Source organism: Erpetoichthys calabaricus, chromosome 3 (assembly GCF_900747795.2).
Source record: "Erpetoichthys calabaricus chromosome 3, fErpCal1.3, whole genome shotgun sequence".
Taxonomy (NCBI): domain Eukaryota; kingdom Metazoa; phylum Chordata; class Cladistia; order Polypteriformes; family Polypteridae; genus Erpetoichthys; species Erpetoichthys calabaricus.
The window spans coordinates 13,772,233-13,789,526 of record NC_041396.2 but is presented as its reverse complement, the minus strand read 5'-3'; the positions used below and the strand labels follow the sequence as shown (position 1 = coordinate 13,789,526).

Genomic DNA, 17,294 nt, shown 5'->3' with positions numbered 1-17,294 from the left:
CCAGGGTTTGTGCCTGCCTGACATCCTATGCTAGCTGGGATAGACTTCAGAACTCACCCCAGATATGAATTATGTGGGGTAGAGAATAACCTGTCCCGTTGACTCAACATTTCCATTATCTAAGCAATGTGCAGATGCTATTAAAAAGGGAAACCTTTAGGTTATATAGTAAAAATATTTCAATTTAAATTGAGAGATGTTATTCTCAGACTATATAGTCCATCCATCTATCCATCCATTTTCCAACCCGCTGAATCCGAACACAGGGTCACGGGGGTCTGCTGGAGCCAATCCCAGCCAACACAGGGCACAAGGCAGGAAACAATCCTGGGCAGGGTGCCAACCCACCGCAGCAGACTATATAGTGCAGTAGTGAAACCATGTCATTTTGTAAAAATCCAGTAACCATGGTATAACAAAGACAGACATAGCAGCACTTGAAGCTGTACAGCGGAGAGCAACCAAGGAGCATCATGGGACTTAAGGGCATGTCCTACTCTGACAGACTCTGAGAATGAAATGCGTGTAGTCTCAACCAGAGGAGACTTTGTTGGGAACCTAATTCAGGTCTTCTAATACTGCTGGATCTACGTGATGGCTTTGACGATTTAGAATTCTTTCAACTAAAGGATAAATCGGGTGCATGAGAACAACAGTGGAAATTAAGGGGATGTGTATTTAGGACTGAAGCCAGAAATCACTTCTTTATACAACGAGTTGAGGAATTTTGGAACAAACTACCGAGACCTAGGGGCCTCATGTATAAATGGTTTGTACGTACAAAAAATGTTGCATACACCTGTGCTGCATACATACACATTAACATGGCAGCCTCAACACCATGCGTACGCACATTTTTGCTCGGTTTTGCAAACTGGTGGCACCCAGCGTCAAAGCAGTGCTACTGTTTCTGTGTTGTTTACCTTTCTTGTTCAGATTCGCATCAATGATGCAGGATTTATTAAATACACTGAAATTAATTGCATATTGTTTACAAATTTAATTCACTTGGTTGTAATCAATCTGTAACAACACAATGGTGAAACTATTCCTACCACCATAGCTGCTGTAGTGTTGTTAGAAGACATTGCAAATGGAAGAATTAGAAAAGAGCACGTATTTACGGATGATGATGACGACTGGCTTTTAAGTCGATTTCGACTTCCAAGAGCTCTCCTCTTGGCACTGGGTGCTGAACTGGCACCAGCTTTACAAAGGCAGACTTTGAGGAATTGTGCTCTATCTGCTCCTTTGCAAGTTCTGTCCACTCTCCAGTTTTTAGACACAGGAGGTTTTCAATGTGAACTTGCAGAACGATCGGGTATTTCACAGTCATCACGGAGTCGCGCCATGCCAGCTGTTTGGGATGGTATTATTTGCTTGTCATCCAGATAGATATAGATTGATAGATACTTTATTAATCCCAAGGGGAAACTCACATACTCCAGCAGCAGCATACTGATAATAACAATATTAAATTAAAGAGTGATAACAATGCAGGTATAACAGACAGACAATAACTTTGTATAATTTTAACGTTTACCCCCCGGGTGGAATTGAAGAGTCGCATAGTGTGGTGGAGGAACAATCTCCTCAGTCTCTTAGTGGAGCAGGACAGTGACAGCAGTCTGTCGCTGAAGCTGCTCCTCTGTCTGGAGATGATCCTGTTCAGTGGATGCAGTGGATTCTCCATGATTGACAGGAGTCTGCTCAGCCCCTGTCGCTCTGCCACGGATGTCAAACTGTCCAGCTCTATGCCTACAATAGAGCCTGCCTTCCTCACCAGTTTGTCATAAGGTTTCCTTACACTGTGGTTGAACTGGCAAACATCAAAGCACAATTCGCAGCAATGTACGGTTTTCCAAATGTAATCGGAGTGGTCAATGGCGCTGGACAAGATACATCGGCCAGGGATGAATCACCTAAAGAATGAGCTGGCATTACATCATCTATAGCAGGAGAGTCTATAAAAACGGCAGGTGCTTTTTTTCAGCTAGTGAGACAAAAGGCAAGCAATCCTTTTAAGGACAGCAAGTCACCTCAAAGTAAAGAGCAGAGAATTGGTCCATTATAGCGCTCGGTGCCAAGCTACACTATAAAGGCCCCTTCAGAGAATGAATTTGCTTATGTAAATAGAAAGCATTCCACTCTATTAATGCGCTGCTCTATTGTCCACAGAAAGTGTGTCCCAGTGTGCAGCTTGTAGCATGAGGCATAATGTGGCACACAATCGTGACTAGCCTGTACCTGAAGAGATGCACTATGATAAACTTGAACAAATGATAAGCCAAATCGGACAGCGTTACAACTTTATTTGAATGTAACTAGCAGAATATAAAATGTAAAAACAGGTAATCAAATGCAGCATTTATTTTTTAATCAATTCATTTGTGGTCAGTATCACATAGTACAGCCCTTATTTTCCTTTTTTCATCGGTCACATCTCTAATGCATTCTGTGACTCTAGAATAGTGTTTGTCAGCACACAGTCAGATGGTCGCCCAGCAGTTTCTGAGGCTGGACAAAGCAGCACCATCACCACAAGGAGTCTCGCATCCTTGGCACGGGGGTCAGCTTTTGTAATATTGTCTGAAACAGAATAAACAAACTACTCGCCTTTTCACGTCAACTTTGATATCTGAACACTTTTTTTTATTTCGAGCACTGTGTGACTTTCTGAACTTGAACTTTCGAGTGTCTGAGTGTCTCCACTGTATTACACCATCAACTTCCCTTTCTTGCTTATACCACTGCTTAAGCCAACAAATAGTACATTTTTTCCTTGCCTCCACTTCGCATTCTCAGAAATTCTTCATTTTTCCACATTTGCCATTGTCTTTTAACAAAACACTGAACTGAAGGGGCTGTTTATATTGATTTGCATATTCACATGTGCAAAGTCTGGGAGGAGTCAGGGTGGGGCTGTAGGTGCGTGCACGTATGTTAAATTTCACATTCATTTGGATTAAGGGGTTATGGGGTAGTGCGTGGAAATTGGCGTACGCACAGTTTTTTGCATCTGGATTTATTTTGTGCGTACGTACAGTTCCATTTTTGTCCATACGCCATGTTTTAGTGTGAATTCTCTGCACAGCACTATACATGAGGCCCCTGGAGTTGAAGCATGAAACTTCAGAAGCTTTGAGAATTGTTTGGGTGAGATATTGGGACATCTTTGCTATTAGTTAACAAGTGAGCCTGATGGACTGAATGGTCCACTCTTATGTGTCAAATTTCTTATGTACTTGGCAGAAGACGTTCAATCTCACCTCCTGGCACTTTTAAGCATAACCACACATGTCTGTCCATATATATATATATATATATATATATAATGTGTGTTTAAAGTGAACAGACTTTACCAATTATTTGTTTCTGCCATTTATTGTGTGCCCTTATGCTTATGGGAGTTGCGCTGCCCCTGTTAACAAAAGGTTCATTTAATGTTTGATGTTTTCTGAATGCCTGGGTGTTCATGTGAGAGCAGAACATCATTGAGCTAACAGGAAACTATTTCTATGGAAAACTGTTTGACTCTTTAAAGGTTTGACCTCTCTAAGTATCAACACATTTAAATATCCTAAGAAATGATGAAAAAATGTGCTGTCCCTTAAGAAATGATTAAGTTTGGGTAGGGACATTTTTTGTTCAAAGTCTCTGCTTTGTTATTTTTGATTTTAGGGCCTGGGAGTTAATGAGCAAGGAGGAACGGAACACGTTAAAGTCCAAGTGAAGAACAACACGTTAGGACTGGGGACTGCTAATAATTATGAGGTAATAATAAATTTATACTCAACATATGTCTGCTTTTTGTTCATATTTAGTCCAGTGACTTTAAAATGAGTTTGTCATGAACACAGGGACACAGTTGGAAACTTGTTAAAGGCACAAACATTTGGAAGCTTTTCTTCACACGGAGAACCAGTGACACATGGAATAAGTGACCAAGTAGTATGGTGGACAGTAAGACTTTAGGGGCTTTCAAATCTTGAATTGATGTTATTTTAAAAGAATTAAGTGGATAGGACTGGCGAGTTTTGTGGGGGCTGATTGGCCTGTCCTCATCTAAATCTTTCATATGTTCTATGAACGAGAAAAAGAGTAATGTAGCAAACCCAGGAAGTGGCGGTAATAAAATTCGATTTCCTTGCAGTTAAACACCCATATACAGTGGAACCTCTGTTCACGAGATTAATCTGTGCCAGAAAGTGACTCGTGAACAGAAATGCTCATATTCCAAATCGAATTTTCCCATAAGAAATAATGCAAGTTTCATTAATTTGTTCCACAACCCACAACTGTTGATAAACGTACAGTGTCAGGTACCACTTACTCTCGACAAACTTTTTGATGCGTCTCTTGGTGGCTGCTTTATCTCGGCACATGGCTTCTCCATGCCTTACGACTTTATACTGCACTGGTGAGGCATCATCTGGAGTACTGGGTCCAGTTTTGGTTTTCAGGCTACATAAAGGACATAGCAGCACTAGAAATGGTCCAGAGAAGAGCGACTTTACAGTTTAAGCAAATGAAGATTAAGAGGAGACGTGACTGAAGTGTTTAAAATGATGAAGTGAATTAGTCCAGTGGATTGAGACGGTGACTTTAAAATGAGTTCATCACGAACACGGGGACACAGTTGGAAACTTATGAAGGGGAAATTTCACACAAACATTAGGAACTTTTTCTTTACACAAAGAACGATAGACACTTGGAATAAGCTACCAGGTAGTGTGGTAGACAATAAGACCTTAGGGACTTTCAAAACTCGACTTGATGATTTTTTAGAAGAAATAAGTGGACAGGACTGGTGAGCTTTGTTGGGCTAAATGGCCTGTTCTCGTCTAGAGTGTTCTAATGTTCTAATTGTGAATACCGCTTCTTTTTTTTCTTTTTTTTCTTTTTTTTTTTTATAAGACTTCCCAAACTATCCCCTGCTCCCTTTCAATGATTCAGCTTCTGATTTCTCATTACAGGGGTTTTCTTAATGTGATCAGAAAGCAAACCCCCTTGCTTTTTCACATATGATCACCTCAGATACGCTAACTGTTTCTGGTTTATCCACACTAGCAACAACTTTTCAACATCCTCAAATGCTTTAGGTCTTTGTTTCGTTAACACTTTAACACCTTGAACCTATCTTTCTCTTTAAGAATGGCACATATTGTAGACGTTGCTTTGCCGTATTGGCGGGCCAGATCAGCTACATGAACACCATCATCGATTTTCTATGGTTAATTCGCTCATTTTTTCATGGGTGCATCTTTTAATATTTTATTTGGCCACATGCTGGTCGTACACTTTCGTAACTCCCAGTAAAATACACAAAAAACTGCTAACGTGTTCGCAGTAAAATAACTTGCATATTAATTCGTCGAAGGACGGGCTCTCTCTGGCTCAAGATCCCTTTGTCTAATCGACGCCACACAAACCATACATGTTTGATCATGTTCAAAAAACACTCGTGTTCTGAGTAACTATTCGTGTACAGAGACAAATTTCATGACGGAAAAATGCGTGTATACTGGATTACTTCAGGAAAAGAGGCGCTCGTGAACAGTGGTCTCACTGTACTAACATTTTCTGATGTTTAATTCCTATTAAAAAAACATGCAGTAGGACAACAGGAAATAAAAAAAATATTTGAAACTTGAAACAAAGGAGGAAGATGGCCCAGTTCGTCAGTTTACTTTTTTATACATTGTGGTATGAAACTCCAGATGGACCTTAAGATGATTCTTTTTGATCAACATGTCATGATCACTCTCCCCAGTACATTCTCGGCCATTGAAATCTATAGATCTCCCAAGGTTATTGTTGCTCTGCTGTCATAATTCTTCTTCTTGATAGAAGGGCAACGTTTAAATGGACAACTAAGGATTGCATCACATATCTTGTAGTTCTTGGTTATTCAGCTAGTGGCGGTTACAAGGAGATCCCCTTGCCAGGGACATGCGGTCAGGGGAGGTCATCATGAAAAATAAACTAATAATGATAGCCATAAAATAAATGTGTCCACTGGTCTGTGCTATAAATTTGTTTCTGTATGATTTTGTAGTCAAAATCTCTGAATTGGCGAATTTCCTGTTCAAAAACAGGGGAGAAATGTGAGGTGCGGCAGAGACAAGAATCGCCTCGGATTATGCTCTCCCTCACTCACTGGGCTGATGCCTGCAATTGGTGCATACCTGTTGCTGTCTCTCTGTATGTCGCCAATGTAATGTTTGCAGACATGTTTATTATACACCCTGACTTTCCACAGTCTGGCTAATATCTTTACTGAATTTGTGCTACATATTTAGTCTTGCTGAAACCACAGTGAAAAGGCACAAGGTGAGGCTGACAGTACCGTGCCACCCTGAAGGGGGGCGCATGTGAGCCCAACAGGTACTTGTTGCTGCTGTTCTTCTGCGTTGAGGTGCCAATAAGTTAGAGACATTAGAAAGTCAAGTGCACTGCAGCGGTCCGTTTATTTTTATTTTTTTTTCCCGACTGACTGCCAAAGTGAAAGGTTAAGATTTTTTAAACTAAAGGAAAGTAAGGAGGACTTTTACAAGAAAGTGACAAGAGATTTTCGTGGAGAAGGATAGGCGCATGGACTTCATTTACAAATAATGGTAAGACCGTAAACAGTTGTCAATTTTTTAAAAAATTGGATCAGACTAAGAAAAAAACAATTCAATATTTAAAAACTAAATTTTGACCTTAAATAAAATTTTCTTTTGTTTTTCTTGTTACCCTTTTCTTGAACAGTCTGTATTAAAATTGAATTAAAGCATCAGAATTAAAAGCTTTTTAAAAAAACTAAATATTTCAATTAAGGTCAAAACTGAAATGTTTTTTTGCACACCACTCAATACTTTCATTTTTATTGCATGAGTGTGAATTGTAGAATTTCAGTGGCAAATTTAGAACACATGGAGGGTGAGGAGCAAATGCGCTCTCTCTGCTCTCTGTCACCGCTATAAATGTAACGTTCTTTGTTAACCAAATACGTGTCTTACCTATATGTGTGTAAAGAATGCTGATGAGATATGAAACATAACTAGTAGTCAATGTGCTGGGTGCCAGTTGAATAGTCAATAAGCTATTCTTTTGGGTTCATATATTTGTAAGTCTGACTCTGAAGGAGTCCATGCCTCACTGCCATGAACCTCACCGCACGTTACTGCCCCTTTCTTAGCTGTTGACTCTTCTTGACACCCTGTACCTACCTAGGCCCTGTATAACCATTACATTTTATGTTATTGTTCTTCAGGACAACTGGATTGCACATCAGGATGACTTCAACCAACTTCTTGCAGACTTGAACAGCTGTCACAGCCAAAATGGTACGTGGATAAAGGCTTTGGTTTCTCTAAAAATACAGTTTTTCATTATTATTTTCAAGTTTATTCTACAGTGGGCATTCCACCCCATTTCTGAACCTATTTGATCCTGTTCGGGCCTGTCATGGTGGCAAGGCAGGTGCTAGTTCATTCTATATACATATACAGTGCATGTTTTTAATGAGCCAGTTTAGAGTTGCCAGTCTACTTAGATGGTGGATAAAAATCGGAGTACTTGGAGCAAACCCATGCAGAACTATGTTTTTCCATTTTAATAAATTAAACGTCGCTTCGCTCGCCAACCTCCAGGTTTGGTCCTGTGCAAATACAATTTTTAAAGTGTTTTTTTTTTTGTTTCATGGGAATTGTTACATATGCATTATGTTCACTTTTGATGATGCAACGTATAACTGGCTGTGAGTGAATATTGTTTCAATAAAAATAAGACTTTCTGATAAAACAATCTACTTATGAAAGTGGGGATATCTAGAGCCGATGTAGCTGGTGGCATTGTTCTCAAGAAGCTGTGGATTTCTGGCCATTGTGGACAAGGTGGCTCCGCCCCCTGCTCGCTTCGCTCGCCTACCCCCGGCGTTGGGTATCCTGAAATACATTAGTTGAGCTCGTTTGTTTCGGAGCCGTGCCCGCTTTGCCCGCGGCATTTCAGACGCGCGTTGTAGGCGCCTGCGTTCATTGAGTTTATCCAGGCGGGCTCGTGTTTGTATATCCGTCAGTCGAGCTCGTTCGTTTTGAACCCGTGCCTGCTTTGCTTCCTTAGTTTCAGACGCGCGTTGTAGACGCCTGCGTTCATTGATCTTATCCAGGTGGGCCCGTGTTTGTATCGTTGAGCTGTATTGTGTTTGAATTTGGTGTAAAGCGTTCAGCGGTTTGTACAATCCCAAGCAGCACATTATTCCTAACTTCACTCCGCAGTAGTGCCACTCACAATATGGCGGTGACGCATGCACCTTCACTCCGCAGTAGTGCCACTCACAATATGGCGGTGACGCCTGCGCCGTCCGTACCATGTCGGGTTTCACTGCTCGCTGTCGGCGCCTGCGCACTACGTCTCCTGCGTCCATGGGCATGCCATGTACCTGCGTCCATATCCGGTATATTATTCTCGGTTAATAATATGGATTGTACGTCATTGTAAGAAATAAATCTGGCCAACCAACAGCTCAGGATATTGGCATTGCATCGTGATGTAACTGTTGCAAATCTCTTGGACTACCTTGATATGATGATGGTAGTATTACTGCTTTACCTATTTTGAACTTGTCTGAACTATTGATATTTGAATTTTAAACGTGATCAATGAGACCTTGCATATGTTCCGGTCTAAGTTTAGTTTGATTCAATTTAATAAAGAAGAGATGATTAGCTGCGACTTTTACATACGCATTAATAATGTAATGTTGCAATAGACGTTGAGATGACAGAAGTGGGTTAAATACATGGGAACGTATCGCTAATTTTGACCCAAAATATTGTGTTGGTGTTATTCGTTTTGCTGAATGCGTTTGTTTCATATTGTAGACCATTAAGTTTCGCCATCTGGGAAAAGCAAAGGAAAGAGTAAAGGGTCGGCATGTGGCGATGTATTTGACATAAAAGACGAATCATGCTTTGCCTCTGGATATACACGAATATCTACTCTGTATGTGATATCTCCATCTTTCGAATTTCTTATAGCTGACAATTCGTCACATGTGGGTTTACTATAAATGCGACTGTGATCTTTCGGATTCATATAGAAATCCAAGAAAATGTCTTTGTCCGTGTGTTGCCGCTAAATCTCGTGTAAAGTGTAATATGTTTGGACGTATGGATTTGTATCCATTATTGGCTGTATAATATCTATTATGTCAGATCATTTAACTGTTTCGATTCTATGTTGCATTGCTTTCTCCGTGATCATAAATTTACACCTGACCAAATTGTGGTTTTTTCAAAATTAAACTTTTCGTCGCTGTAATTATTTGTGGAAACACAGATTCTCATAGCGTATGGTTCATTGTTGTGTAATCAACATTTTGTGCATTGAATGATGTGAACGCGAACAGATTATTGTAGACGCTGTAACGGATGACTGGGGCCCACCACATCTGCCGGGGGACAGGGGTGGGAAGCCCAGTATCTCCCCCTGGAGGCTAGATGGCAGCACCCCTCGGTTGCAACGGTGCCTCGGACTCCCCCAGGGCTTCATGGGGGTTGGAGTTCTGTGCAGCTCTGTGGGGTTCAGCAGGCGCCACCAGGGGGTGCTGCAACAGGAGCAGCAGGCCCCTATTTGGGCACTGGTTTCGCCTTACCCAGAAATGCAACCGGATGACGGCAATCAACCATCTGGAGCACTTCCGGGTGCCTGATAAAAGGGAGCCAGCGACCACCACTCGGCGGCGAGAGTCGGGTGGAAGGAGGACAAAGCTGTGGAAGAGTGGTGGTGAAAGAGAGGAGTGTGGTGACTCAGTGATTGGTGCTTGGGACTGTTTTGTGGCTGGTGGGATTACGAGGAGAACGTGCCCTCCAGATGATTTTATTTTATACGTTACCTCCTATGTCAAGTCTGTGCTGGGTCGGTGCAATATAGTGCCTTTCTTACAACGCATATATTTTGCCTGTAGTGTTTGTGGATTTCACTTTCACCAAACAACAAATATTTTAATTCTCGTGGATACGCCTCTTCATTGGGAAGAAACACAGAATGCTTTAGTTGCCTCACATTTTTATGCAATCGTTTTGTTCACCCCACTGAATTAAAGCTGAAAGTCTGCACTTCAACTGCATCGGAGTTGTTTCATTTAAAATGCATTGTGGTCATGTACAGAACCAAAATGAGAAAAAAGTTGTTCAAATATTTATGGACCTAACTGTATGTGTACAGTGGTGCATCTGGAAAGTATTCACAGCGCATCACTTTTTCCACATTTTCTTATGTTACAGCCTTATTCCAAAATGGATTAAATTCATTTTTTTCCTCAGAATTCTACACACAACACCCCATAATGACAACGTGAAAAAAGTTTACTTGAGGTTTTTGCAAATTTATTAAAAATAAAAAAAATTGAGAAAGCACATGTATATAAGTATTCACAGCCTTTGCCATGAGCTCAGGTGCATCCTGTTTCCCCTGATCATCCTTGAGATGTTTCTGCAGCTTCATTGGAGTCCACCTGTGGTAAATTCAGTTGACTGGACATGATTTGGAAAGGCACACACCTGTCTATATAAGGTCCCACAGTTGACAGTTCATGTCAGAGCACAAACCAAGTATGAAGTTAAAGGAATTGTCTGTAGACCTCCGAGACAGGATTGTCTCGAGGCACAAATCTGGGGAAGGTTACAGAAAAATTTCTGCTGCTTTGAAGGTCCCAATGACCACAGTGGCCTCCATCATCCGTAAATGGAAAAAGTTCAAAGCCACCAGGACTCTTCCTAGAGCTGGCCGGCCATCTAAACTGAGCGATCGGGGGAGAAGGGCCTTAGTCAGGGAGGTGACCAAGAACCTGATGGTCACTCTGTCAGAGCTCCAGAGGTCCTCTGTGGAGAGAGGAGAACCTTCCAGAAGGACAACCATCTCGGCAGCAATCCACCAATCAGGCCTGTATGGTAGAGTGGCCAGATGGAAGTCACTCCTTAGTAAAAGGCACATGGCAGCCCGCCTGGAGTTTGCCAAAAGGCACCTGAAGGACTCTCAGACCACGAGAAAGAAAATTCTCTGGTCTGATGAGACAAAGCTTGAACTCTTTGGTGTGAATGCCAGGCATCCCGTTTGGAGAAAACCAGGCACCGCTCATCACCAGGCCAATACCATCCCTACAGTGAAGCATGGTGGTGGCAGCATCATGCTGTGGGGAACTGGGAGACTAGTCAGGATAAAGGGAAAGATGACTGCAGCAATGTACAGAGACATCCTGGATGAAAACCTGCTCCAGAGCGCTCTTGACCTCAGACTGGGGCGACGGTTCATCTTTCAGCAAGACAACGACCCTAAGCACACAGCCAAGATATCAAAGGAGTGGCTTCAGGACAACTCTGTGAATGTCCTTGAGTGGCCCAGCCAGAGCCCAGACTTGAATCCGATTGAACATCTCTGGAGAGATCTTAAAATGGCTGTGCACCGACGCTTCCCATCCAACCTGATGGAGCTTGAGAGGTGCTGCAAAGAGGAATGGGCGAAACTGGCCAAGGATAGGTGTGCCAAGCTTGTGGCATCATATTCAAAAAGACTTGAGGCTGGAATTGCTGCCAAAGGTGCATCGACAAAGTATTGAGCAAAGGCTGTGAATACTTATGTACCTGGGATTTCTCAGTTTTTTTTTTTTTTTTAATAAATTTGCTCACGTTGTCATTATGGGGTGTTGTGTGTAGAATTCTGAGGAAAAAAATTAATTTAATCCATTTTGGAATAAGGCTATGACATAACAAAATGTGGAAAAAGTGATGCGCTGGGAATACTTTCTGGATGCACTGTATTTATGTGTGTGTATATCTATTTCTGTATGTATGTATGTATGTATGTATGTATGTATGTATGTATGTATGTATGTATGTATATGTATAATATATATATATATATATGTAATATATAATATATATATGTATGTATATATATATATATATATATATATATATATGTATGTATATACAGTGGTGTGAAAAACTATTTGCCCCCTTCCTGATTTCTTATTCTTTTGCATGTTTGTCACACAAAATGTTTCTGATCATCAAACACATTTAACCATTAGTCAAATATAACACAAGTAAACACAAAATGCAGTTTGTAAATGGTGGTTTTTATTATTTAGGGAGAAAAGAAAATCCAAACCTACATGGCCCTGTGTGAAAAAGTAATTGCCCCCTGAACCTAATAACTGGTTGGGCCACCCTTAGCAGCAATAACTGCAATCAAGCGTTTGCGATAGCTTGCAATGAGTCTTTTACAGTGCTCTGGAGGAATTTTGGCCCACTCATCTTTGCAAAATTGTTGTAATTCAGCTTTATTTGAGGGTTTTCTAGCATGAACCGCCTTTTTAAGGTCATGCCATAGCATCTCAATTGGATTCAGGTCAGGACTTTGACTAGGCCACTCCAAAGTCTTCATTTTGTTTTTCTTCAGCCATTCAGAGGTGGATTTGCTGGTGTGTTTTGGGTCATTGTCCTGTTGCAGCACCCAAGATCGCTTCAGCTTGAGTTGACGAACAGATGGCCGGACATTCTCCTTCAGGATTTTTTGGTAGACAGTAGAATTCATGGTTCCATCTATCACAGCAAGCCTTCCAGGTCCTGAAGCAGTAAAACAACCCCAGACCATCACACTACCACCACCATATTTTACTGTTGGTATGATGTTCTTTTTCTGAAATGCTGTGTTCCTTTTACGCCAGATGTAACGGGACATTTGCCTTCCAAAAAGTTCAACTTTTGTCTCATCAGTCCACAAGGTATTTTCCCAAAAGTCTTGGCAATCATTGAGATGTTTCTTAGCAAAATTGAGATGAGCCCTAATGTTCTTTTTGCTTAACAGTGGTTTGCGTCTTGGAAATCTGCCATGCAGGCCGTTTTTGCCCAGTCTCTTTCTTATGGTGGAGTCGTGAACACTGACCTTAATTGAGGCAAGTGAGGCCTGCAGTTCTTTAGACGTTGTCCTGGGGTCTTTTGTGACCTCTCGGATGAGTCGTCTCTGCGCTCTTGGGGTAATTTTGGTCGGCCGGCCACTCCTGGGAAGGTTCACCACTGTTCCATGTTTTTGCCATTTGTGGATAATGGCTCTCACTGTGGTTCGCTGGAGTCCCAAAGCTTTAGAAATGGCTTTATAACCTTTACCAGACTGATAGATCTCAATTACTTCTGTTCTCATTTGTTCCTGAATTTCTTTGGATCTTGGCATGATGTCTAGGTTTTGAGGTGCTTTTGGTCTACTTCTCTGTGTCAGGCAGCTCCTATTTAAGTGATTTCTTGATTGAAACAGGTGTGGCAGTAATCAGGCCTGGGGGTGGCTACGGAAGTTGAACTCAGGTGTGATACACCACAGTTAGGTTATTTTTTAACAAGGGGGCAATTACTTTTTCACACAGGGCCATGTAGGTTTGGATTTTTTTTCTCCCTAAATAATAAAAACCATCATTTAAAAACTGCATTTTGTGTTTACTTGTGTTATATTTGACTAATGGTTAAATGTGTTTGATGATCAGAAACATTTTGTGTGACAAACATGCAAAAGAATGAGAAATCAGGAAGGGGGCAAATAGTTTTTCACACCACTGTATATATATATATGTATGTATATATTTGTGTATGTATAATATACATATTTATATATAGTATATACACATATATATATAATATATATATATATATATATATATATATATATATATATATATATATATATATATATATATATATATGTGTGTGTATATACTATATATAAATGTGTATATATAAATATATATGTATATAGTATTTAAGGTATGTATGTATGTGGAGGTGAAGGTCTGTGATACGGTTTCCATATCCATAGCAGAAAATCCACAAAAGGAGCAAATGAATCGCATGTCCCAAAACAGTCTTTCTCTCCTAAGCCTTTGATTCCTACGAGAAATCATCATCAGCGGAAAATTATTAAACTTACAGGAACCCAAGGTAATATATAGCAAATGAGGGGACGATAAGTGGATATATGTGAAGGATAAGTTGTATATGTGATGCAAAAGGACCTGAAAAACCCAATATCGCCAACTTCAACCAGTAATAGTATCATGCACCTGCCTTACAAGCATGCATAGGCACTATAATGCCCAGAATGATTTGTTTGACAAATCAATTGAAAAACAAAAGAAAAGAGCATCACTATGTTACAGACCTGTACACCGTATCTGTTCTTGTCTGACTTCTCTAATATTGCATTTTGTCAAAAGTTCTGAGACCATTAATTGTGTAAAATATGCAAAAACAGAGACAATTGCGAAAGGGCAAATACTTTTTCACAGTCCTGAACTTTTACATTGATTGAAGTGTTTGCCTATTTTTAAGCTGGACCTCCACCCTAAATTGAAACTGCACAATAATGAAAAACTGTGACCTGCTGCTTAGCATCTTGCCTGTAGAGGGTGCTGTGTAATAAGAAATGTTCTTGGAAAGAAATTTTGCCCTGACAAATTTCTAAACAGCTGCTGTTTTGTAACCTTTCTTATGGCAATAAAAGTCATATTTAATGAGTGTCACTTTTAACTGGGAATTACTGATTTCCATTGATGGAATGAGAATTTAAATGATTCATTTATATAAAAGTAAACTGTATAGCCAATTTATAGATGGTGTGATTCTTCTAAGGAACTGCTCTCTCTTCTCCAATCTGGTGTGGTGTGATCAAAAAGGTTTCCTGCAGATGGCACCCTGGCGCTAATGTTCTAAACAGAAGTGTAAACAAAAGTACACCTGTCTGGTGGCTGTAATTGGCCTTTTCCTCTCCTAATAAGATAGTACAGCATCAGTTAAAAAAAAAAAAGTGCCGTCGTTGTGTTTTGATACAGGTCCTTTTTATGTCTCTCTATTGTAATAAAAAAATCTTGGGATGAGACGAGACTATTCCTGCGACAAGATGTGACTTTTTGAAGAGACTTTTTGGAAGGAAGTCCCGCGAGATGGAGACTTTTGCCATGAGATTCTTTCCAGTCACGCCCTACTTACAGCTATTTTCAAACAAGACCACGATCATCAGGTGCATTCTGACACTTAACCTGGACAGACACCAGTCCATTAAAGGGCTTATTTATGAACACACACACTTATGAAGATCCAGGTTAGAATCACCCATTCATCTAAATATGGCAGTGAGAAACGATGGAATCAAACGAATTAAAAATTGTCAATCGGTTACATGGCAAATCGATTAAATACATATCAGTAGACTATGCTGAAGATTAAGTTGTATTAAAAATTGGTTGAGCAATTCTAACAAGTAAAATTTTAACAGGCGACAAGAAGGGTAATGTAGTACATCTTACGCGGAAAACATTAGACACCAAAAGAGATCTTGATATGCCATTCATATTAAAACGTTTACTGTTTCCTGTTAGAATAGCTGTTGCTGTGACAATTAACAAATCACAGGGACAAATATTCGAAAAAGTTAGTTTATTTGAGAGAAAGAAACGATATTCACTCACGTTGCATTGTCACGATGTAACTCCAAACATGGAATTAAAATTCAATGCAATATTGATGAAAAGTTAATTCCAAATTTTGTTTTAACTGAAGTTTTACAGTTTAAAGTGTAAGTTCAAAAAGTATTTGCGTGTTAATTTCAAAACCAAACAGAATAAAATCGTACAGCACAACTAATAACTCTTAACGCAACATGAAACATAATTTTCTTTTGATTTATTACGTTTTTCTATTTTTTACTATGGCTAATTACTTGCTGTAATGTAAAATAGTTAGTTCTATTATGCATATACAGTGATCCCTCGCTATATCGCGCTTCGCCTTTCGCGGCTTCACTCTATCGCGGATTTTATATGTAAGCATATTTAAATATATATCACGGATTTTTTGCTGGTTCGCGGATTTCTGAGGACAATGGGTCTTTTAATTTCTGGTACATGCTTCCTCAGTTGGTTTGCCCAGTTGATTTCATACAAGGGACGCTATTGGCAGATGGCTGAGAAGCTACCCAGCTTACTTTTCTTTCTCTCTCTCTTCAGCTGACTTTCTCTGATCCTGACGTAGGGGGATTGAGCAGGGGGGCTGTTCGCACACCTAGACGATATGGACGCTCGTCTAAAAATGCTGAAAGATTATCTTCACGTTGCTACCTTCTGTGTGCAGCTTTTAAGTATGCTGCACGGCGCTTCGCATACTTAAAAGCTCAAAGGGCACGTATTGATTTTTGACTGTTTCTCTCTCTCTCTGCTCCTGACGGAGGGGGTGTGAGCTGCCGCCTTCAACAGCTTTGTGCCGCGGTGCTTCGCATACTTATAAGCCAAACAGCCCTATTGATTTGTTTGCTTTCCTCTCTGTTTCCTTTGAAGAGGAAGATATGTTTGCATTCTTTTAATTGTGAGACAGAACTGTCATCTCTGTCTTGTCATGGAGCACAGTTTAAACTTTTCAAAAAGAGACAAATGTTTGTTTGCAGTATTTGAATAACGTTCCTGTCTCTCTACAACCTCCTGTGTTTCTGCGCAAATCTGTGACCCAAGCATGACAATATAAAAATAACCATATAAACATATGGTTTCTACTTCGCGGATTTTCTTATTTCGCGGGTGGCTCTGGAACGCAACCCCCGCGATGGAGGAGGGATTACTGTATAACAATTCCCATGAAAATACCAATCTGTTTAAATTGTACATCTGCTTCCTCATACGTGAGTGGCAGAGCCACAAAATGGCTAGCGCATAACGCCTATCCGGGGTAGGCAAGCGAAGCGAGCAGGGGGCAAAGCCCCCTAGTAAAGTAAATCATAATGGTCCCAGGTGGGGACCCACATGAATCTGAGGGCTCTCCCAGGAATAGTTCCAGTTTAGGGTTACAGTCCAGTGGGAAACTTTCCTTCTCGCTTAATTCATGTCTTAGTTAACAGTGGCAGCACACATTTATTCTGTTTATGCAAACAGAATTTAGGAGGTCAGATGATTATATTTTTAAAAAGATGAAGGGCATTAGTATAGCTTGTCCTGGCTGTTACTTCAAAATAGGTTCTTCAAAAAGAACATGGATACACATGGTAAATTTTGCTTAAATATTATAATTTTTATATTATATATCATTTTTAATGCACCCAATGAACTAAAGTTATAGAATAAATTACCACATGAGAAATATGACTTTAGTTATTTTCAAAATTCAACTCCATGTTAACTTGGAGAATCAAAGTGAGTGGGATTGTTGGGCTAAATGGCCTGTTCTAGTCATCCGTCCATCCATTTTCCAACCCGCTGAATCCGAACACAGGGTCAC

At 40.3% G+C, this 17,294-nt stretch overlaps 1 protein-coding gene across 1 annotated transcript in view; it reads left to right on the top strand.

The window, feature by feature from the left end:
• Nucleotides 1-17,294, top strand: part of pinx1 (PIN2 (TERF1) interacting telomerase inhibitor 1) — a 259,762-nt gene that overhangs the window by 11,449 nt on the left and 231,019 nt on the right. Inside the window, exons 3-4 of the mRNA XM_028796384.2 lie at nucleotides 3,682-3,774; nucleotides 7,259-7,331. Coding sequence (XP_028652217.1) covers nucleotides 3,682-3,774; nucleotides 7,259-7,331 — 166 coding nt within the window. The remainder of the gene's footprint in view (nucleotides 1-3,681; nucleotides 3,775-7,258; nucleotides 7,332-17,294) is intronic.